This window comes from Amblyomma mixtum, chromosome 3 (genome assembly GCF_055824585.1).
Source record: "Amblyomma mixtum isolate Tamu chromosome 3, ASM5582458v1, whole genome shotgun sequence".
Taxonomy (NCBI): domain Eukaryota; kingdom Metazoa; phylum Arthropoda; class Arachnida; order Ixodida; family Ixodidae; genus Amblyomma; species Amblyomma mixtum.
The window spans coordinates 83,676,396-83,699,405 of NC_143014.1; the positions used below are offsets into that span (position 1 = coordinate 83,676,396).

The 23,010-nt window shown below is 50.5% G+C and overlaps 1 protein-coding gene across 2 annotated transcripts in view; it reads left to right on the top strand.

The window, feature by feature from the left end:
* The window catches only part of LOC149350820 (uncharacterized), a 130,075-nt gene that overhangs the window by 74,983 nt on the left and 32,082 nt on the right, over positions 1 to 23,010 (top strand). For both annotated transcript variants that reach the window (XM_089579973.1, XM_089579972.1), the window contains exon 3: positions 14,780 to 15,049. In XM_089579973.1, the coding sequence (XP_089436099.1) occupies positions 14,786 to 15,049 (264 nt within the window). In that variant the 5' untranslated portion in view covers positions 14,780 to 14,785. The remainder of the gene's footprint in view (positions 1 to 14,779; positions 15,050 to 23,010) is intronic.

Consider the following 23,010-nt stretch of genomic DNA (forward strand, 5'->3'; position numbering starts at 1 on the left):
CTTTTACTTGATTTCTTACTCGCGTTTTAGCTGCAGGGTTGATCTGCGATTTCTTTGCGTTTGTGCTGAAACGATTTCTCGGTTACGTTGCCGTGGGCGCCAGGAAAAGGGTAGGTAAATAAGCACTTGGCCTGGCTTGTTCGAACGACCTGAGAAGTTTTTGCAGTTCTCCCAGATTACGAAATTGCTGCCGATTTCCGCGCTTCATCCAGTACCAGCCGAAAAATGCGATGTCACAAATCGATCCGTCCTGTCCTGAAAACAGCGAGTAATTAGTCTTTGGGAGATAAAGTTGTTTATAACTGGTGGTTGGACGTTTTGGTTTTGAACCGAAAAACACCGATAAAAGGACGCCGAATTCAGTTTTCGAAACTCGGTTTTAGCCAAAAGAGACAGTATGCTTGACATTCCCACCAGCAGCTTACTGGCTGTTGACTAGCAGTTAAGCTCAGCGAAATGAGAAGATAACATGGCACGGAAGCCAGGGGTGTGGCGAGAAAATGTTACCGTTGGATTAAATAGCACAGTTATTGTATGTTTTCAGGAATTGCTCCGCTACCTTACACGCCTCTGCAGACCCATATAGCCGCCACTACTGGCACAGCGTCGTCTGCTAGCTTAGTGCTGTTCACTGTCATCAGACGTTAAAGGCAGTTACTTAGCTGAGTATGTTTTCAACTGCATATATACTGTCATGCATGAGGGTCACGAAAAAGTGTCGTGTTGTGTTTGTCGCAACAGCTCAGCGACAGTTCCATCGCTGTAGTGATCACGTAGACCACGTGATTCCTCTCCTTCTCGCTCAACCCCGCGCAACAGACCAACGATAGCATGACTACCCAGTATTTAGAAGTAAACTACATCCGCCTTTTTGTCTGATAGTTGCATCATGTAACTTCCGCCTTTTTTTTAATGGTGATATGATTTACATCTACAAGCACAGCTGTATGTACGACCGTTTGTGCGCTATTAATGGTAATTTGACTGCTCATGCCGGCAAAATGACCAAGCCATACTCTGAGTGACTTTTGACCACGCAATAATGCCACATTATACATCATCAAACGAAAACTGCGTTCTGGAACAAATAACAAATAAAGTCCGCCGAATTAAAAAAAAAATAAACCCCCCAAAAGTCCAACCCCCATTTATAAATCAAGGCAGTCTTATGAATAATTCGGAATAAGTCTTCCTCCCAGCACGCCCGACTTGGTTGGCAATCACTCGATCCAATTGGCGATTCCACTTACATCGCTGCCCCTTTGTCATACTAGCGTGGATTCATTTTCAGACGCTTTCTCTCCACTGAAGTACGTGTTTCTGATAATAAGTAGAATTGCAACTGAGCTCCGCAGTTTATTAAGGAATTTTATACTGCTTATTCGGTACATTTTGTGCATTTGTCTTGGCAATTTAGGGGGTCACATTTGCCGAGTGTTCGCACACCATGTTGAGAAGGTAACGATGCGATTTGTGAGGTCTCTTTGGGTTTGCAATGTGTCGCTTCAGCTTCCATGGCTTTCGCTAGTCGTGGGGCTCCAAGCAGGCTGTCGCGCTATAGGGACGCCGAGACGAAGCAATTGCCGGCACTCTTCCTAATAGACCGATGCTCGTGAACGAGCGACCACAACCGATACCACCCACGGTGACGTACAAAGCTTCGTGCCTCAGAAGGCGATGCATCCTTGATTGAAAGCGTGCCAGAGCGGTGGTTGTCGTACGAGGAGCCGAAAATGGGCAGCAAAAGGGAGAATTGGCGCTTCCTGACCTCACGTGCCTTTCACACGGCGCTGTATAAAATATGGCGGCGAAGGGCGTCCGAGGGTCCGGCGCGGAAACCGCCCGCGCTTGCTCGTGGCTAACGAGCAGCATTTCCCGCCGGTCAGTGGAGAGCGGCCAGGCCGCAGCCGCTCGCAATCAGTGGCAGCCTTGTCCGACCCCCGTCGCGCTGACCGTGCGACGGCCGTCTGCGCAGCCGTAACCCGAATTGCCGCAATGGCTTGACCCCTTTAGTATTCCGCGGAGAGCGTGGCCGGGGAAGCGCCGTGTAGCGGAAGGGGGATACGTGAGCCTCCCGTGGCAGGGACGGCCCGAATTGGGGTAATTTCATTTCCTGCCCGCTGACACCCCAGCTGCCAATAACAAAGACGTTACCCTCCCCAGGGCGCAATGAGGCGACTCATACTCACTGGCTGCCTAATGAAATATCCCCCAAGAAAGGGTCATCGGCGCACTCCGCTGGGACGCCGCCTTCGACCTCAAGTAGGAAACGTGTCCTATTCCTGATCAAGCCAGCATCCGTTTCCGAAGCGGCACTCGATCGCCGCTAACGGCCGCGCGAGCCGTCCAGTCTTTCCGGAAGAACGCGCTCCGTGACGCGTGCCTCGCACGTCCTCGCAACGACCACGATGCAGTCGCTTGGAGTCCGGACTTGCACGATCGGGCCCTCTTGCTCTGTACTGAGGCGGGGTAGGACGCCGTATGATAGAGCCCCGGAAGGATGGATCTCGTTGTAGCGTACTTTCGGTGAAACGACAAAGTTGGTTCCGTCTTCCATCCCTCATTCTGGCTTGTGGAAACCGCTAGTCCAATGGGATGTCAATGGGTATGATATTCTACTCATACCAAGTGGTTCCTTAATGCTCAGCGCAATGTGGAAATTACATGTCCATACATACACACGTTCATACTTTCTCTTTTGTTTGGTGAGCGCCCAGTTCTAGCGAAGCATCCGCTAGGTGATCCACAAAGGGGTGTTTGCTACTCGTGATCCACGAGGCGCCTGGAGGTCACCACGTTGCAAGCAATCGTCTTTCTGGATTTTTTTAATCGTAAAAGCACAGTACTGGCTAAAACCTGGTAGGTACCTCTTAACAGAGGTACGTAGGAGCGTGAAAGGGTGGAGAGAGCGAGTATGAAAAAGTCGCCGGGTAGGGCTCGCCAACTTTCGCGCGCGATTGCGGGTTCTCTGCTGCGTGTATAAGTGTATTATTTGTCCCAGGTGTTCACGGCAAAACGATGTGGGGATTGAGCGAGTTTATGTACTCTCCTCAGAAGGTTGTTTCTGAGCCCCTTTAAACAACGACTTTAATGATACACTGCGCAAAGTGGTCGCTTCTGGGTCTTTGAACTAGTGCACATATATATACATACACACACATTTCTGTTCCTTCCCATCGTGTTTGAAGCCCACAACCGTGACTAGTAACTTGCAGTCTTAAATACAGCCTCGCACCAACTGCCGAGCGAATGAGTGCGCATTCCAGTAGTGTGAAGGAGCTCCGGCTGTCAAATAAATTTGATTAATGCAAGTTTGCTTACGTAGAGATCGTGAGGATGGTTGTGCATGCTTGGGAGCATCACACATAGTTCTTAAAACGACAGAATTCATCACCTTGCTGTTTTAAGGCATTCGAGATATCTGAAGCATAAACTTCGTAATAGAAGACCCATTTTTTTCTTGCATGATAACGTAAATTTGAGCTTCGGTTCACTATCTGACGAAAATAGCAAATGCGCTCTCGCTTTAAATGCGCAAGGCAGTTGTATAACGTGTACAGTCGTGGTCATAGTATTAGGCTTCACGCTTCGCCGATAAAACTACTCTGACGCCTTTCCAAGCGAATATTAATTAGGGCGTATACTTTATACATATACGAGAATGCCGCTGGTGCGCTTCGATATAAACCCAAGAAACCTTGTTGTTATCTCTGCACGACCCATTAGAAACGTTCATACGCCGAAGCGTGTACTGTGTGATTGTGGCTGCACCTGTGCATAGTACTAAGTAAATATGTACAGCCTTGATCAATAGTTTTGGGGTCACATAGCTTGTTTATGACCCCCATATTAGAACCCTTGCGGCATCCTTAGAAAGCAACTGAAGAGGTTTTAGCATTGGACAGGTTAAACGTATGGGATGTGTGGAACTTGCAGGCAAGGCATGCAAACTCTTTTTGGGCTAGGGTTAGAGATGATGACGTAATCGCCGATTATAAGTTTTGAAACTCTCTTTGAAGGAAAAAACACCAACACCATCGAAGACAGCGCCTGCGGAGCGTTGTTTGGCGACATCCGATCATGGCTATAGTTGTGGGCGAAAGAAGGGGAAATTTTAAATGTCCCCGTCCGTGACGTCATCACCAAGCCTCTCCGAACTCCTCCAATGCTGTGAGGAGAAGCCTGAGATTTAATCATCAACTGCGTCACCGTTTAAAAATCTGGAACAAGAAAAAAAGAAACTGTGCATGCTTTACTTAAAGCCTATGCAGTCGTGCCTCGTTATTACGACCCCCGTAAATATGGACTCGAATTGTGGAGTTTTTGCGGGAACCAAACTTTTTCAATGTATTTGGCCTCGTTGATAAGGAAACTCGCTCTCCGGAAGGCAAGGTGAAAATGTACGAAGATCATTGAGACCCATGTATTTTCGTCCCGTTAACACGGACAGCGATGAGAAAAAATCCCAAGTGCCTCTGCCAGATTGGCCGGCCTTTGTATTTTGAATGCAGAACACCAGCGAAGGACAGTGCGAAAGTGCAAATGCCGTAGTAAAGGCCTTTTTTTTTCTGCGTAGTTTCACTCTATACAGTGGCTAGCTGCCCGGTCGACGCGCCTTACTATTTGCTGCACTGCATGAATGGCTGAGAAAAAAAAAATTCTTACTGTGCGCTACGTTGAAAACCACATTCAACAACTGTCAGCAGAGTGAACAAAGAGTTCTTTAGATGCGAACAGTCGCAGTAGGGGACACTTCATCACGCCAAGAAGCGCCATAACGCGTCTCATGGATCACTAGGTGCTCCAAACGGGATTCTAAATGGCGACCCGAAGAATCTCCTGTAGCTTCCATTGTTTCCCAATTTCCACTTCAGGTGTGCCCATATGCCGAGAAGTAGTCCGCAATCATAAATGGCTTTGTTTCAGATCACTTTCTTTGGTTCTTCATGATCCGTTATTACGGACGACTGGCTTTATGGACACTTTTGCTCGAGATTTAAAGTTTCTATATTAACGAGGCGCGACTGTGTAGATCGAAATCCTTGAATATCGTGGAATTCTCAAAAAAGTGATGCAGCTGCCCCTTATGAACCAAAAGACCTAAAAGTTAATGACGAAGGTTCATCTCACCTTGCAGAGATTCATATCTTCTAGGCGTTGCTGGTATAAGTGCCCCTGCACAGCCGGAAAACAAACCATGAGACTTTTCACAAAAGCTGTTCATAGTGCACATAGTGACGTGTATATTATGTACGTGTGTCCTAATGAACAGGAATGCGCTCGTAAGCGCGATTCGATTGGCGATGCCTGTAAAGAAAAGTTGTCAGTTCTGATGGAAATTTTTACAAATAAAGATATAAAGTCGATTTTATCTTCCCGCGACTTCAATGTCACAGTGGTGCAGCCTCCTAAATCGTATCATCACATTATTTAATGGGACGCTGAGGACAAATTTAAGTTGGCTTTTATCAATGTATCACAACTTTCTAACGACAAAGACAGTACTTCACGGAAAACGGAGCTTAAGTAAGCTAGGAAAGCGAAGAAAAAAAAAATGAAGCTCAGATGTCGCTCACGCCGGCCGTTTTCGCGAGCAAGCTGTGGTGAGACAAGATAAATTTCACCGCGCATCTCTGGTGCTAGGAAGCATCGCTTTTTTCTCCCACCGGTGACCACGGAGTTTTTTTTTTTTTTTTTTGACATGGGAAGTCACGAGTGTGAATTCAGGGGCGGGAAAATTTTTAAATCCAATATTCTTTTCCAAAAATTTCTTTTTTTTTTTCGGTTGGACAAACATGAACGAAGCCAGAAAGAGCCGCAGAATGGATTTTTTACTGAAAACAAATCTTGGATGGAGTCGTCCTCAATGTTTCTTTAACCCGAGGCGATCTGTCAATCACGTCGCTTTTTAGCTGCTTGCTGCTCAAGAAAATTGCACCTTGGTGGGTCCTTCAAATCAGGTTGACTGGTAACATCTGGACATGTTCGCTGACGTCTTAAAGCTGAAAGATGAAGCTTTCTTGGCTTTATAGGGAGAGAGCGAGAAAAAACATTAATATGACTGCCAGATCCTGGTCGCTGGTTGAAGTGGAAGGTTTGAGGCTGCACTTTTGACGGAGGTAACTGGCTAGCGAAAAGAAAACATGCTAGGTCAATGTTGTGTTTAGTCGTTATACCTCAGCATACATCCAAATGCACTGAACATCGACATCGATATATCTAAATATCCTACGCCGACATCGCCGTTAGTTCGCTGCTGTTGATTGATGTCTAAGAAGAGTGTCAACTGAGCCAGCTTTAATACCTACAAATGAGTTTCCGCCTAAACTATGTGCACCATGTAGCTCAGGGGTTGATGATGTATTCGGGAGATGTAGTTAATTAGGCATGTTCGCAGACAACTGCATTCGCTGCGCATGTACGCTTTCGTTTTTTGTTTTTTTCTTAACTACTCGTTTAAGCTGTCTAGGGTACCGGCTTGCGGAGGGAGGCCGTGATGAAGACACCGAAGACTTTGTAATTCGCTCATTACATTCCTGCTCCCGCGAAAGCAGGCGTAGTGTGTAAGTAAACCACGGCGTTGACAGATCGTTTCGCGAAATCTCCAGCACTCATCAGACTTCTGATCAGCCTCGCTGGCAATTAAACATTCTCTCCAAGTAGTTCGCGACCGGCCTGCACCGCAGCGCATGTAAGCTCGGGGTGCGTGCCTGCATGCGCGATGACGGAGATAGGGCGCGTCCGCTATAGGGAGCTCGGCTCCTCGCGATGATGAAAACCGCGCGCCTTCAAGGACGAGCCGCGGGCCGCGTCCTCCGGCTACTGCGCCGAGCTTCGTATTTTGCTCTCTGCGTGTCCCAGACGCCCGATGTGAAACTGTAGTGGGGGGTTGAGCAACAATCTGGAGCTGATGTGCAAGGAACGACTCGGGAGCGAGCTACTTGAGTTTCACTGAAATGCCGGAGCTAGCCCTGACGTGTGCTGTTCGCTGAGTGCGGTGTTACTTGTAAGTTTCGCCTAGTTTGAGTCTAGCGTAAAATGCGAAGGGAATATTGGACACTTCAAGGAACGCCGAGAGGTGACAGAAAGGTGACGAGAAGTGCACATCGGAGGAGGTGGGTATTCGAGTGCTATCAAGGAAAAGAAAACAGTGAAGAGAACCGAGAGAAGGTGATGTCGCGAGTTGAATATGACGACTGTATCCGTAACATCGAAAAGCTACAGCCAATGTACGTGCGTGCAAGCACGCACATAGGGAAATGGCGGGAAATTAGCGCATAATTTCACACGTGTCGCTGTATCCATCAGCCACTTGCGTTCCACGCGCGGCTTCGAATATTATTCCAAGCCCTTTACTTGGCCTATTTCTTGCCTCAGAAATAGGGAGACTTCCTTAAAACAGAAAGTGAAAAGTACCGTGTGTCAGCATGCCCGCATTTTTCTTGCGCCACAAATAGAATATCCAACAGGAAAAAATTTCGTGTGTCCTTATTCGTTCAAAGAGTTTAAACTTTAATGCTAGCCTTCGCGTGTTTATAAGTTCTTTTTCTTTTTTTGCTGGTTCTTGAAGGATGACGCATTTTTGCCACTGAAGCATGTACGTCTCAAGCGGTAAAGCTAATTTTATGCTTTGTTCATTTGCTTCCTGCAGTAACTGGCAGTCATGAGTCTTTACATGTTCAGCGCATTTCCTGCGCGTTTACGCACATATCTTTCTTTTTTTTTATGACAGAAGCGGCTTGAGTGTGGTTGGTTCCATATTCCGTGCAGAGCGGGACTAGTGGCGTCATTTTAGCGACAGCAAGTACAGAATTGCCGCTATTATTGGTCCTAGCTGAGTCGAGCGAAGCCGTACGCGTGGCGCATACTTGGTCTTGTCGCCGAGCGATGGCATCAACATCGGAAGCTGGCTGTTGAACTTGGAGCCAAAAGTAAGGTTTACTTTAATTTTCGTTCCAGGCACATACATCTGCCATCAATTATTTTATTTCATATCTGGTGGACCTCCACCGAGAGCAGCTAGCTTCCCCCCTCCCCCCCCCCCCTCCTTTTTTTTTCGTTTTGCTTCTTCCTTTCATTCCTGTCGCTTCAACTACCTTCGATATAACTGGCCTGTGTCATGTTGAAATGTACCCTGATCGGCACCTGCTCTTCACTTTCCTTGCTAACTTAACTGCCGCACTGTCACTTTTTCGCGTTCTTTTCAAAGATCTATGCAAGCATAGGGAGCGCGGGGGGCTCGTCCCACCAGTCACTTTCTCCTAGCGCGTGACAGGTGATTCTTGAGACGTGCTCGGAAACGAGCTGCTGCACTTATGCAGCAAATATACATTCAGTCTTTGTAGGGCGAACAAACGTATCGCAGGAAACTGTAGCAAAATATATAGGTTCACATTTTCGCATTGGCTGTTCAGCTGACGGCATCATTGATCATCAGGACATTACAATAGTTCCGACAGTGGTATTTAGCCTTCAGTAACAAATGCTGCGAGCAGGTGGCCATTACACCGTTAGGCGGAGCAATTAAGAGCAGTCTTCAGCGAGGCTAGATTTTTTGACGTCAACGGTACTCCATCGCATTCACTGCCGCCTCCTCATTCGCCTTCTCTTTTTTGTATTCCGCTCACGTTCATTATCTCACCTGAGAAGTTGAGGCTCTCTCACAGGGAACATATACAGAAAGTTCGGCACTTAGAGCCATTCTTGACTCTGTGGACGTTTTAACCGAAACCAGCCAGTTGTACTGAATGGCCTGCAAGCGTAAAAAGTAACTGGAGACAAGATGAGGAGTAGTGCTGCTAAAATATAGGTCAACAAAAGAGAAAGTAATGGTTTTCACATATTTCGCGCGACAGAAGCAAGCTGTTTTTGCAGCCACAAACCGCATTAAGCTCGGTAATTTGCAAAAATGAAGCTGTGCCCTCTCGTAGCTCTCTTAGGTGATCCAAAGGAACGAGCCAAGGTATACGTCACGGCATGCTGCGGTGCTGTTTGAATGACTGAAGCTCACCACCACTGGCAATCCATAGTAACTTCGACGTCTAATGAGAACGTAAGAAATGTAAAGTAGCAGAGAACCGCGGGCCGTTAATGCGCAGTATTTACCGAGCGTTAACGTCATCCGCGGGTGCTTTGTGACATACGTAAGTGGCGCTTGACAACCGCTGAATCCAAACAACACTGAGCTGGCGCTGATGCGGCCTTTGCAGAGGCCATACTTTGTTTGCAGCTCTGCTGGGCTCGTGAGGCGGCCTGCGTGGGGCCATTATCCCGTATATTCCCCTTACGTGTCACCGGAGCGCTTAAGCGCGGAGCGTGCAGACTCGCTGCCTCGGCCAAGGCACTGGGAGCCCCCCCCCCCCCCCCCCCCCCCCCCCCCCCCCCCTGTGTTACTTGAGCGGAAGAGCGTTCAGCGTCCTCGCAGAGAAAGATGGCACTGGCTAAAGAGATGTTCTTACGGGCTTGAAAACATCACGCCGGCTTGCTTGTTATTTGCTTGTGTACAATTACAGTGATATAAACAAGAATAATGCCCAGCCGCTCCAGCGAGGCGTTTCGGCGTTTCCAGGTGCCTTCTCGGGGCAGCGGCATTTGAGCGCGGCCATTGTTCCTCGGCTGCAGAGGTAGCCGCTCATAAAACCGAGAGCCGCGCCAGATGAAGAGAAACAGAAAGAAGAGACTAAAACGCGGGGCAGCGCGAGTAACAAAGCGAGGCGAAGACGAGCAGCGCGGCCACACAATAAGAGCAGTGCAATTACGCCGCCAAATTCGAACAATCATGGCTGCAAACAATCATGGCCAAATTGGAAGCGAGCGTCGCGCGCGCAGTGTAAAAGCGCTGCGCGTATGTCAGGCAGCTCCGCGAGGCTTTTGTTTCGCCGCTCTTGCTGTGTGTCTTCATTCCACTTAATTCGGTAATTATCACTGCGGCTATGTTGGCAAACACTATACAGGCACACACGGCCGCAGTCGTCCTCCTCCGTAGGCGACACGGCCGCCGCCGCAGCTTTGAGAGGACGGTGCGAGGCTGCTCTGCGCGCTCTGAAAACGCGCGGCCTCCGCTAGATTGGCCTCCGCGTCATACACTGCCATTCTGAAGTCGATACCTTCGCAAAGGTATGCTCTCCATTGGCTGGATTGGGATGTGCCCATCTTGGGCTGGTTCCTCTGCAGGGAAGTCGCTGTGCTGGGACCAAGAATGGAAAGTACGGCACTCGCATGTGGACGCAGGCTGACAACAATTATTAGTCTGCCGCCTCTCTGTAAGCATGTATTTTGTCCCTTGGTCCGGGTCCTCATAGGCATTTCCGCAGTGCAGCTTGTACGAGAAGGTACCCTCTCTGTTCAAGCTATTTTCGGTCGTGCGTCCCCGCCCGGTCACGTACATACTCTTGTGCCGCTTCGGCACCAGCGATAGAGGGTTCGGCATTTTTCGTAAGCCTGGTGCGAAAGAAATCTTGTTTCTCGAAGCAGAGAGAAGGCATGGACGCCGCAGTCCGTGTTCCCAGCTGCGTATGGTTGCTAAGGTTCAGGTGATTTCTCTTTGCCGCGCTTCAGGAGACTGATTACTTGCAAACAGAAGGAGTAGCTGCCTTGGGCCTGTCACAGTGAATGATCGTTACATAGCTACACACATTCGGGCCATACTCACGCACCACGTGCAGCGTGTGCCGACAACAAGATTGATCCTCTCACATGCCGAACGTGGCACACAAAGCGATGCCTGTTGCACCCCTGCAGCACACGCAAGAGGAAACACATAATCGGGGCAAGCCAGTGAAAAGCCGTGTATGCCTAGCTGCTAGAACCCGAGCCCACGGCTTCGCGTGTCTTCGGCAAAAGCCAGATTTGTACGTTGCTTCCCTGATGCTTTCTTTGGCTCGGTGGAGACGAGAAAAGCAAGAAGAGAAAAGCGTTAGCCATTTACTAAATAAGCGAAGTTTGGCTTCCCTTTCGAGTGTGGCGTTGTGCGATGTAATACTAGAGTGTCTCGATGCAGCAAGGAATCTGCATCGAGGCACCCTAATATGGCATTTACATAAAGCGCCGCGCTTTCCATGCGCTTTTTGAGATCAAATATTCGGCGCTCTTTATATCGCGAGCCTGACCACAAGTAATAAAATTTCGAGACCGCGAAAGTGTCTGCCCTCGTGTCCAGCCGCAGTTCCGCTGTCGCATCCCAGGAGGCGCTCGGTGCCCGCCACATAGACAAGAATCGTCCAAAGCCCGGCCCAGTAATAGAAGCCGAGTACGCTTGGGAGTCGTTTGTGAACAGGGCAGAGAGCGGTGACTAGAGCAAAAGAAAAGTTGCAAGGGCAAAAGTCCGCGCAGGAAGACGGGGGAGGAGTTCGAACGGCAGAAAAAAAAAAAAAGGAGGCAAGAGTTTGAACACACGGAAAGCAAAGCGGGACCACGGGAGGTGACGCCCCGCTCGTAGGCTTCTCTTGAATGGGGAAGTGGCGCTGGTTTTCCGTGGCGGGGAACGAAAAGTACGCCAAGGAACCGACAGAGGTCGCGGGAGGGAAACGGGTCTTTTCACGCGCGAGAAAGGAAGGCCTACGGAACGCCTGTCATCTCCCCTCTGGTTCAAACTCGCATTTGGCTTCGCTGGCAGCTCTGTTCGCCTCAAGGCACAGTAGATAGATGGCGCTCGTCTCGCACTGTGAATGCTATCTTATTTATCCGCTGACAATGATTACTTGGAGGTGACTGTTGCTATAGTTCACTCGTGGTGTTAAGTCAATGCGCCTGAATGCCTTCTTTGTCGGCACTATTCAGAACGCACGTGAAATATGTGTGTTTTTGATTGTTTTCACATAAATGTTTTTATCCGTCGTACGCCTATTGCATCACCTTACGGAACGTGTCCGGCGTACGCATATTTCCCAGAATTAGAAACATACGCGTGAATGTGCAAAAGCTTTCTCCTGTTTCCAAAAAGTTACCTATAAGCGACACAACCCCCCCCGCACGCACGCACGCACGCACGCACGCACGCACGCACGCACGCACGCACGCACGCACGCACGCACGCACGCACACACACACACACACACACACACACACACACACACACACACACACACACACACACACACACACACACACACACACACACACACAAGCGCATACATTTGCATAATGATCAACCAACTGGCCCGGTTTTAGCTTGGCGGGTTCCAAAAAGTGTCAGCAAAGTGGGTACTCATAAGGTTCATTGGTTGCTGTATATAAGTGTAATGCACCCATTTATAGTTCACGATTCATTTTTGACCGTACTTGTTGTACACGCACTATTACCCGGAAGTGTTGCCTGGCAACCACGGGTAGCGCTGCCAGGAAATGCAGTGACCTTGGCTGCACGAATCAGTTCTCGCTCCTGGAAGTGCTGCCCGTGTTTGCCTCGCAGCTCTTCTCAGTAATACCAGGTTCTACCGAATATTTTTCTGCAGTTTTTAAAAATGGGCTTTTTACTTAGAACAGCGTTTTTTTTTCTCGCATATCATTGTCAGCAGTGAAGCGCATCAGAATACAGCTAAGACGTGCAAACTTCTAGGCTGGTTAACTAATATTGCGTTGTAAACAAATGTTACTGTCAGTCTCCTTATTTTATTGAGAGGCGTGCAGCCCATCGTAAGTCATATGCACATCGGTTTTCAACGTTTCGAAACCGCAGTTATCCCCAGCGCTGTGGCTCAAAAAGTTTTGGCTATTTTGGCGCCGTTACGTGCACTAGAAGGGTTGCTTTGCCTGCAAGCTTTTCGAAAGTACATTTATTTTGGCGCGATGTAGGCAGAATTTGTTGTACCGCAGCGCCGAGGGTAACTGCGTTTCCTAAATTCTAATTACTGATAGGGATATTACCTGCGGTGGGCTACATGCTTCGTTATAAACAAGGACACTAACAGTAATAGTTAAAAATTAGCTATTCATTATTCGTTAACCAGCCTGCTAGCTTTCTGATGCGTTACACCGCTGACAATGCGATGCCCAAAAAAAATCGCTTTTCTAACTCAATGAACCTATTTTTAAAACTAAAATCGCCGAACATCTGAGGAGAAACACCCGGTATAATAGTGCGTATACACCAGGAATTTAGTTCGAGCACTTTCGCATGAAGTGCAAATATTAGCAGGACACTGTCAGAAAGATCTCTTGTTATGGAATCCACATATATCTTTACATTTGTATGCATCTCAAGCGCGTCATTGGCTGCAGTTTGTAAGTTTGTCACTGTCTTTTTCGGCATCGTCTGGGCATGATACCGTGAAATCAAGCCAGTCTATAGAATTTCGAGTGCAGCATAGCCCTGATTTATTTAGGACATGATAATTTCACAATATGCAAGAGCGTCTAGAAACACTAGTGCGGTGATATACCACAGATAGCGAAACGGAATATACATTACTGAACCTGTGAACTCATCTGCCTGTATGCATGTTTCTTAGCAGCTATATGCTGTTTCTTACTGCAAAATAAAAAGCGAACGCGGGCTCATGTGACCGTTTTTTTTTTTTCGCGGAATTTATTCTATTTTTCCTTTCATTGGTGCAGGTGAACAAGCGTATTACGCAGCGCCCTCCCTTTTTTTTAATAGGGAGGACGCTAAAGGGCTGGTTTCTTTCTTACTCCCATACAGGCGTATTCTTGTTTAGAGTGTAGAGATTGCGAGAGAGGAAGGACGAGAATGAATGAGTGTGATGCAAAAGGGTGCACTGAAAGCCAGCAAGTGGCGGTCAGTTTTTTTGCGTGATTATATTCGCAAGAAGTCATTACTGCTGTTTTTGAGGGTGCCAGTCAATGCACTTTTTCAAGGGATTGGTGGCGCATATTTAGCCCGAGGTTTCGGAACGGCTGTTATAGTACCAACTTATTCGTAGTGTCCTGAATTCGCTAACAGTGCTTTCATATGCATACCTGGCACTTTGCGTACTTGGACAGGAGCGCCGCGTTTACGAATGCTAAGAGCATACGCACTGAGCACGCACATATATATAAACCGAGCACTTCAGGCTTCCACTCTGTACCATATCCGCGCAACTGTAAACACGACGCTCATCTACGAGAATTCTGTCCCTCTCAGAGCGTTCGCAGCCGGACGAAAGCCACTTAGAGCACTTGTTTCTGCATGCGTTCGCCGTTTCCCGCTGTAGATGCTCTGGGCTCCGTTCCCCATGCCTTTGCTCGTTCCCGTTCGCCCGCCACATGACTACACGTTGCATCATTCCTTGGGGAGGTGCAGGCGACCGGTAGCACGAGTCGCCGCTGATTGAGAGCTGGAAATGTAATGTCATTTCAGGATATCTGAATGATTGCGAAACTTTACAAAATGCCTTAGTGTCCAGTCGGGAGTGGCAAAGGGGGCGCGGGGTGCTCTGTAGAGTGAGCGAAGCAAAGCGAACAATGGGAGCGTGGCTAAGCGTGACAAAACGAGCCGACACTGAGCACGCGCAAGTGTGTGTGGTCTGGCTTTTCCGTAATGGCAGCGAAAGGTAGAGCATGTTTGCCGGCCCACAGATAGTGGCCGCCACTGGGGCGTGCTGTCACGGTCGGCAGACATAGACAGAGCGATAATAGAGAAGGAAGCTCGGGGGCAGTGGCTGAAAGCGGCCCCCCCAATCTGGGCCTGCCCTCCGCGGGAAGTCGTCAACAGCGGCGAGAGAGCGGAGACGCGAAAAGCCACCCACACATGGCAGCAAGGGGGCGCCCCATAAGTCCCCCGCTGACCCCCCGCGGGAGAGGAGGCCACACCGTGAGCGGCGCTTGCTCCCCTCGGCAGGTCCCGATGCCAGGCCAGACGACTCAGAGTCTTCATGGCAGCGCTCCAGCCGCCGGGACGCCGTGTTGCGAGTCCGGGCGCCCCGTCTTGACCGACCCGATCACCGGCCAGACGGTGTGCTCCTGCCAGTACGACGCGCAGCTGCTCAACTACCAGAGGCTCGCCGCCTCCGGGCTGCCCATCAACATGTACGGGACAGCGGCGTACGCCGGAGACCAAGGTTTCCTGCCCCTCGGCGCCGCCGAGCAGTCCGCCTTCTACTCGCCCTCGGTGAGTGATCCCTTGGCGCGCTGCCCATGTGGGGAGCACGCGGTCGCTGCGCGCGCTCGGTTCTGCCTGCGAATCGAGCCGACATCGCGTTATTGTTTCATTTGTGCACTTTTTTTTAATGTAGTCCAGTAATCTCAGCTCGCGTGGTTTCGTGCAGCCTCTGAGGCTCGTTAAAGTTAGTAGTCTGCACTGAGAAAGACGGCCTGGAACACTAATGACACGCAATGTGGCAGCAGTGTGTCATTTTGAACCGATTAATTTAACCGTTATGAGGGCTAAATCCCCCATACGGGAATGACTGGGAAGACGGCTTGAACTCGTGTTGTGAATGGTAGGGCTGTTATGTGTGCGTAATAACTGTCTAACAGCGTCGCCCATGGTCGTTGTGAGCTTTCGGTTTTGTGGCTATGCTTTGCTGAAGGCAGATATCATTACAAAATAGGGACGTTACTAATAGTTACAAAATAGGGATGAAGCAAGATGCAGAGGAGATCGGATTAAAAACAATGAACCAAACAAGCGAAACTGGCTTCCAAATATCCTTCTCAAGTGTCTTTTTTTTTGTTTTTTGTCCGCATTACAACTGGTTTAATCATATAATTGTAGGATAATTGCATTTAACCTTCAGCATGAAAGAGCGAGAAAAAAAAACAATTTTAGCACAAGAGTTCCAGTGCCAGTACAGAGGCAAAAAATGGCCTCGTTTTTCTTTTAGGACGACAGTAGTATCTTTATTAGACAGCATCGTCGGCTGACTGCTGGCTATGCCCATTACAAACACTTATGCGTGTCACTTTCGTCAAGCCATGAATTCAAGATTCGATGACTAGTTGATGTTGACAGCCATTGACCAAGAAATTAATTGCGGGTTCGCTACAGTGGACTTCGCAACTAAATTACTCAAGGAGGGCGAGTCGGTCTCATGAGGGACTTTTTAACGCATTTCTTTATTTGAGTTGGCTTTCTGGACTTTATGTGGAGCCTCAAGCCGCGAGCGGCGGGGGCAAGTCTATGCGATTAGGGTTGTTAAAGCTACGCAGTTCAGTCGGGACCTTTAAGGTGGATGTGTTATATGCACACGTTTCCCGGGCCAAACGAAAATCGTATTTTGTCGAACCTATTGAACTCCTGGCTCCAATTTACAAAGGGGGAAAAGGTTCTTGAAACGGGCAATATTTTAAACATGCTGTCCATCACTGAAACGTCTGTAGTAGTGTGGCCCTCAACGGTTTGGCTGAAGTTTTAGTGCAAGACCCTTTAATGAAATCAGGCACCGATGATATGAAACTATGGAGAGAGAGAAATAGAGAGAAAAGATGCAAACATGGCGTTTTCTTTTTTTTTTTGTGGTTAATCATCTTAAGCACTAAGCAGATAACTTTTTACAATTTCTTTAGACCATCTGTGCTAACGAAAGGTCTATAATACACCTGCCCTCGCGGCAGCATCGGCTTGGTCTGTACAGAAACTTTGTTGTAAAGCTGCAAGTGTTGCTCTCTACCGAGTAGACACCACAACATATAAGTTTCTTTGTTCAGGCGTGCGGATGGACTTTGGCTGAATATGTTAGGTGCCAGCCATTCAGCATACCTTTGCTCATTTCTGAGAGGACGCGAGCGCTTTGTCCGTCTCAATAGGGGCAGGAGTGGCTGCCGAAAAACGTCTTCATGGCCCGAGCAGTGGATGCCGAAAAGGCGACAGGGGCCCGCGGGACCGCGTGAGCCACCATCACGACGCGTTCCCTCGCCCGGGAGTCCTAGGGATGAAAAACGCCCGGCGCACCGGGGAGCGTGGCTTCCCAGTGACGGTGCACATAGGCGTCTAATCCGAAGATGTCTGACGGTCTTGTTCGGTACGCAGGTGTCACATGTTAACACGGCTGACCAAACGTGGGCCCGGCCCCCTGAACCATTTTGGCTCACAGTCGGTAGCAGCGGGTAAGGGAGCGGGGGCCGGCCCGCTCATGAAACGCGTAAAATGCTTGTTCACACTCGGGCACGGTTTTTGGGCACAACTCTGGCAGGACAGAGGAAGCGGCCACAAAAGTCGTCATTGTTGCCGCTTTGTGCAGTGCGCGCGCGGGATCATGTCGCGCACAAGTTAAGCGCAGTTGACAGAGATCCCATGGCACCCTTTTGTGGTTTTCAGCGGGCAGGCGACAGAATGGCCGCACTGTAGAAACCGAGGGTCGGAAAAGAGCTGAGAGGCTGCGCCTGCCGATGCAGGAAAAGAGAAGGCCGAGGTGAAACTTCCTTGGCACTCTCCTGCAGAGGGGTCGGTGGGGAGGTCTCATGCTAACACCTCTCCCGCGAGCGTGCGTTCCAACGGACAGATCTGTTTTGTTCGCTGAGCGCCTCGCAACTGCCTTTCACTATTGTCGAAACAGTAAAAAGCAGCTCCCTGTTTGCCGCCAACTTGAAGCTTCCAAGTCCGTTCGTTTCCCCGCCTTTCTTCTCTTTGTGCCCCTGTGTGGGTGCGATGTTGGAGCTGCTTTGCAATCACTAGTGGCGCATTCCTGGAAGCAAAACGGCATTTTTTTTTCCTGAACAGCGGCTGTCATCTGGCGTGCGCAAGGTTTCGCTTGGCCACGTGCTTGCGCGCATAATCACCCAAGAGTAGTGCGGAAACGTGCATCGCCCTCGCGTTACTCGCGTAGAGGTCAGAATGTATCCACGGTACATTCGAGGTAGACGATTATCGTCTTTTTGACATCTAATTCTAGCGTAAAGTGTGTGAGAACTTTACGTCCAGCAGTGACGTTAACGCTTGACGTGGTGCACAATACAAAAATGGTATTGTTCCGACTATGCGCCAACGTGAGGGAGTTGGCTATGCCTATGGGAGATATAAATCAGCACAGATTGTGGAAATGCCAAGTCAATACCACCGTGCAAGGTTGCATCGATTTTCGCTCATCTTGGCTAGTTTCCCGCGTATCGCTGTTTTTTATCGCATTTCCTGCTTAAACTGCGCAAAAATCGCGGTGTTAGAATGCAGCTCATTATGCACAGTACCTCCCTGATGCTCGTACTTCGCGCCTTTCCTTTTCCTTTTTTTCACTGCCGTATCTTTGCTTCCTTGAAGGACGCCTTCAGGCGATAGTGCAAAGACTGATGTGTTTTTCGCCTTGCGGTTCTGGATTGTGTCGAAAGGAAGCGTCGCGATGTTTTGTCTCGTGAGAGTCGTCGCCGCGGCGCTGTTGGCGGCTGGCGATTAGCGAAAGGTCCCCTTTGTCCGGCGCGGCAGAAGGCGTTGCGTGGTGCCTCCAAGATGCGGGCGGCGAAGGATTAGGGCGCGTCCGGTCTGCGAGCCTCGTTTGGCTGAGGCGAGGATTGCGTCTGCGCGGCGGCGGCTAGGATGGGTCCAACGCCGAGAAGAAACGAAATTGCAGACACGTACGCCTTGTAATCCTTCCTGGAAACAAGGATTTCTCGGGCGGAGGGCCACCGCGGCATGGAAATGTCCGGCCGGGCCGCCACGCAATCCTCTTTGCCCGGCGTCGTGTCCGACATTGTCGGTGCACTTAGCACTTCTCCAGATAAGGCGCAACGTGATCCATACCAAGCACGCAACAAGAAGCTCCTCTCGCTGCCCCGTCGCTTGTCGTTGCGCGCTCTCAGCGAAAGCAAAACCTGATGCCCACTGTCGCAGGATTAGAAACACACAAGCCAAAAAGCTCGCGCTTTTCTTTATCTCGGCCAGCATTGCAGCTGCTAGCTCGACGCCGTGAATGAACGCGACGTGGACAGTCTCGGCGCAGCAGTCGACGTGGCCTACGCCGGCGGGAGCGACGCGATGAGAGGTCTGGACGAAATGCTCCGCGGTGGACGGAAGGACGCCCATTGTCGCGTGCATGTTACGCTCCATTCGTCATGGCGGCGACGATTCGGAGGTCTGGGGTAACGGGGGCGAACCCTTCGTTGGTGTGCGGGCGAATCAATTCCACTTCGCGCGCGCGTTGGAACAGCTAATCGAGGCGTCAGCGGGAAGGAAAACAAGGGGCCTGGGTCCATTTAGGCCAATCAATGGCAGCACGAAACCGCAGCGACCTCCCGCGTTCCTTCCGAGCGCGCGGCCACCTGATTGGTCGTCGGGAGGCCTCCACGCGTTCCTCAGATTGACGCTGGCGCCGGGCTCGTTGAGTTATTTGAGCCCGCAATCCATGACGGACGTCGCGGCCCTTCTGGCGGGGCTCAAGGGCCCGCGGTGGTGATTAATTGCTGCCGCCGTCCTCGGCAGTGTGAATCCTGCCAGGACACTTGAACCCTTGCCGAAGCAATGCGCCGAATCAAAAGGGGCCTGCCTGTGTTCGGTGCACCCCGCGGGGCGTCCCGCTGTCCGCGATCACGCTGCTCTCGACGTCGTCGCGCGCTTTCGGAGATGCGCTCGAGACACAAATAACCCGGGACGCGCGTCTACAAAGACAAGACGGTCGTACTTCACGACTCATGTCAGTTACGGCGGGAACGATAAAGATAGCGTTGAATGTGCGTCCCCCCTCCCCTCCCTATTCTTCACTTTTTGCGACGGCGAAGAAGGGAGGCGGCTGTGCGTGCCCTGTCGTTTATTTGTGAGTTCGTGACTATTACGCCGAGCCGTAAAGAAATGTTCTTGCTAGCGCGGTGCCTGACTGCCACCTCGCCGTATGTTTCAAAGGAACGCAGCAGCAAAATAACGGCCTGCATTCGCGTGCGGCTAAAACTGTGCCGGCCTGTTTCGTCTCGTCTGCTGCACGCGGGCACGAACTGCGTGTAACGGGGAAGCGACGCAGTCCGCGCTGTCGAAGCGGCGGTGATCTGCAGCCGGCCTTCTTTCTTTCCCCGCAGAGGGCGCGCGCTATAGGCAGAGGTCTGCTTCCCCAGGCCACTTCAAATTCAGACTACGTCACTTCCGACGCTGATATCTGGCCTCTCCTTTTGCGCCTCGGACAGCGGCGTCTCATTTCCGGGCGGTCGGAACAGCCCGCCAAGAATAACAGCGCTGGCGCCATAATCTCGGCCAGTGTCGCGCACGCTGTCGGCGCCCTGCTTTCTGCCGATAGAGCCCGTCGGGAGGCGTGCGGTGATGTGTGTCATTGTTTAGCCGAGGCATGCCGACCGTCTGTTGCGCCACCGTCGCTGAATGGGGCGGAAGACGCGCCCCATACAAACTGCCTGATTAGGCGCTGCTATCGAGCCCTGACCACCCTTTCGGCCGCCTCCCCACCCCGGATGGGAAGCGCGATAAAAGGGCGCCCAATAAGAAGGGACCCTGGGCGTTTCAATTAAGATGTGCTCGCCGCATTCGAGAGTCATTTCGGCCCCTATCGCGCCTTCGCGCTTCAAATCGCCACCCCGGGCTGCCCGACACCCGGGTGGGGGGGACTCCGGCGCGCGACCCGAGCGCTTGTTGCACCGTAATGACCGGGGTGCAGCCCAGATATACGCGGGGGCTGTTTCTCTCGGAACGGTGCGTGGAACTCTGCTTCACGCGCCCCGCACCACGTCCCAAACTTCGTGAGGGGAATCAAAGCACGCCAGCACAGGTATAAAGCGCGTGCATGGCCAAGTACTCGGCTCTTTTCCTTGGTGATAAAGCTTGGAGGGTGCCGTCTCTGACCACGGCACTCTCAGTTTTGCAGCATGGAGTTGCTTCGCGGGCACTATCCCATCATCGCCTGGACCTTGCAAGCACGCGCACTAGCACTAGTCCATCTGAAGTGAGACAAGAGAAATATCTACGTTGTTGCGGTCAATCGTAATAAATGCGCCAGATGTGATCGGTAACACTAGAGCAACGTCGTGAATCGAACGAGCATGGGCGAAAGGTGACCATTTACCTTGACGACGCACGCTCATGGTAAGGTTCCTGCATGTGAAATGTCACGGTTGCTGTCTGACTCGTATCTTTTACGTTTACCGTGACCTTCCACGTGCGGAACATAGTCTTCGCTGCCAGGCATCGTCAGACCTGACGGCTGCTATGCGCAAACGATCTGCTGTTCCAAGCGCAAGGAGTATAGCTTGTGAGCCCCCATGACACTTTGCAGCGGTTTAAGTGGAGAGACGACGCAGAATACGTTTCATAATCTGCAGAAGCCATTTCCTCTGATATTTCTCACACAACCGGGCAAAACGCTCGCCCATTTCGGTAGCGTGCAATTGTCGCTCACAAAGTTAGGAGGGGACTGGCCACCTGGCACTGTATTGCAACTGACACTGTATAGCTTGTATAAATGCCGAAGCTTGCTGCATTTTTTTTTTCCGGCACACTTTTGCAACGAATCCCCATTTTGGCTTGAAACAATATTGCCGTTGTACAGCTCTTAGAACAGATTATGTGGCTGGAAGATAGCAGTAAAAATGAGATGGGCATCATGTTTTTAGTTTGTAAATAATTGCAGCAAACATTGAGACTAGACGAGTTGTAGGTTTGCATTCAAGCTTTTTTTTTTTAATATGCTTTCATTTTATTCACACAAGTAGCCAGCCAATACGATATCTCACTGCGCTGCTGGATGCGAGCCTTAGAAACATGGGAAAGCATGCAGGGCGCGACGACGTCCGCTGCGATGCGAGGCTTTCTCAACGCGCGGAAAAGAGTACAAAGCACAAAAACGGGAGACTCTTTGCAAGTCGCTGTATCTGGCTCTTTTTGCTCGAGTTGACCGCTGGAAATCTAATATGAGAGGAATCCAGATTTGCCCGGCTTGTCGCGTACGCTCGGTGGCCAAAACGTCGCCAGCCGAGCGGTTGCAGAGTCCGTCGATTCAGCAGCTCGACCAAAGATACACGCCGCCGTCACTTTTCGCGTTTTTCTTTCCCTCCGCGGCCACGTGCTAGCGATACGTTTCCATTTTTTTTTTCTTTCGCGAAAAAACGCTCCCTCGGTCTTTTCTTTACTTTCTTTCTTCTCATTTCTTTCCAGCCGTGTCGGTCGAAACTGTGCATCGTGCTGACGTGGCGTGCATATGGTGGTTCGAGCTGTTTTTGCGCTCCGTGTTTTGGACGGGATCCGGGGATCTCGAATTTGGACGCGCGCTGAGTTATTACAATTAAAGTCCTACGAAAGGACGCGCTCCCGCGGTCCAGATTTTCGCAGTCCTGCTTGCGACGTTGCCGTCCGAGTTACAGTGTCGTTGGCGATGAGGAAGGCCTGAGACGTTAAATTCCTTTTTCGGGCCTTTATTGAAAAGAAAGTTGCTGTTGTCGTTTCGTCGTTTACGCCTTTCAGTCATCTGCTGGCACACGCGGCAACATCGTAAACTTTGGCGCGTTCGATAAAGACGTGGTGTACAGAGTGCTCGCCTGGCAGAAAAGAGAAAGAGAGAGAGACGAACGCTTGTGCTACAAACACGCACTTCTCTGAAGCTCTCGCTGAGTCTCATGCAGAGCACGTCTGCGTGTTATGAAGGTGCCTGCTCGGAGAAGAGTATAACTGGCGCAGAGCCCGTCGAATTGATGCCTGGAAAAAGAACAAAGAATAATGACCACGGTCGTACCATTTTCGCCAAAGTACGAAGAGGAGAAGATAGCCGGTGTCAGAGACCAAGCACATATACCACTCGCATGCGAAACGACTGCCGTGAGTCGCTGGCCGCCCCGTAATCCAGATATGTCCACCTTCCTTGTTTTCGAATGGCGAGCTGAATCAGAAACCTATTTCTCATGCACTGCGCCCGTACGGCGACCTCTGAACGCTTATTTTTCTTGGTAAGCCGTCATTTGCCCCGGTTACATGCCGTGCCGCGTGCACTGCGTCGAGTGGCGTCAGGAAACGGTTGCGACTGTCTTCGAGAAAGGGGGGCGTCGCAGTAAAGTAGCAGACTCTGTGCGTTCCTTGGCAATTGATGTGCGTCTCTTGCTAAACCTGGCTTAACTATCTGCTCGTCCACCAACGCGCGACTGCACGATCTGGTGCCAGATGCGGGGCGCTAAGTGGCATTGTCAGCGCGCTCGAGCCACGCGCGCACTGCGGGTGCG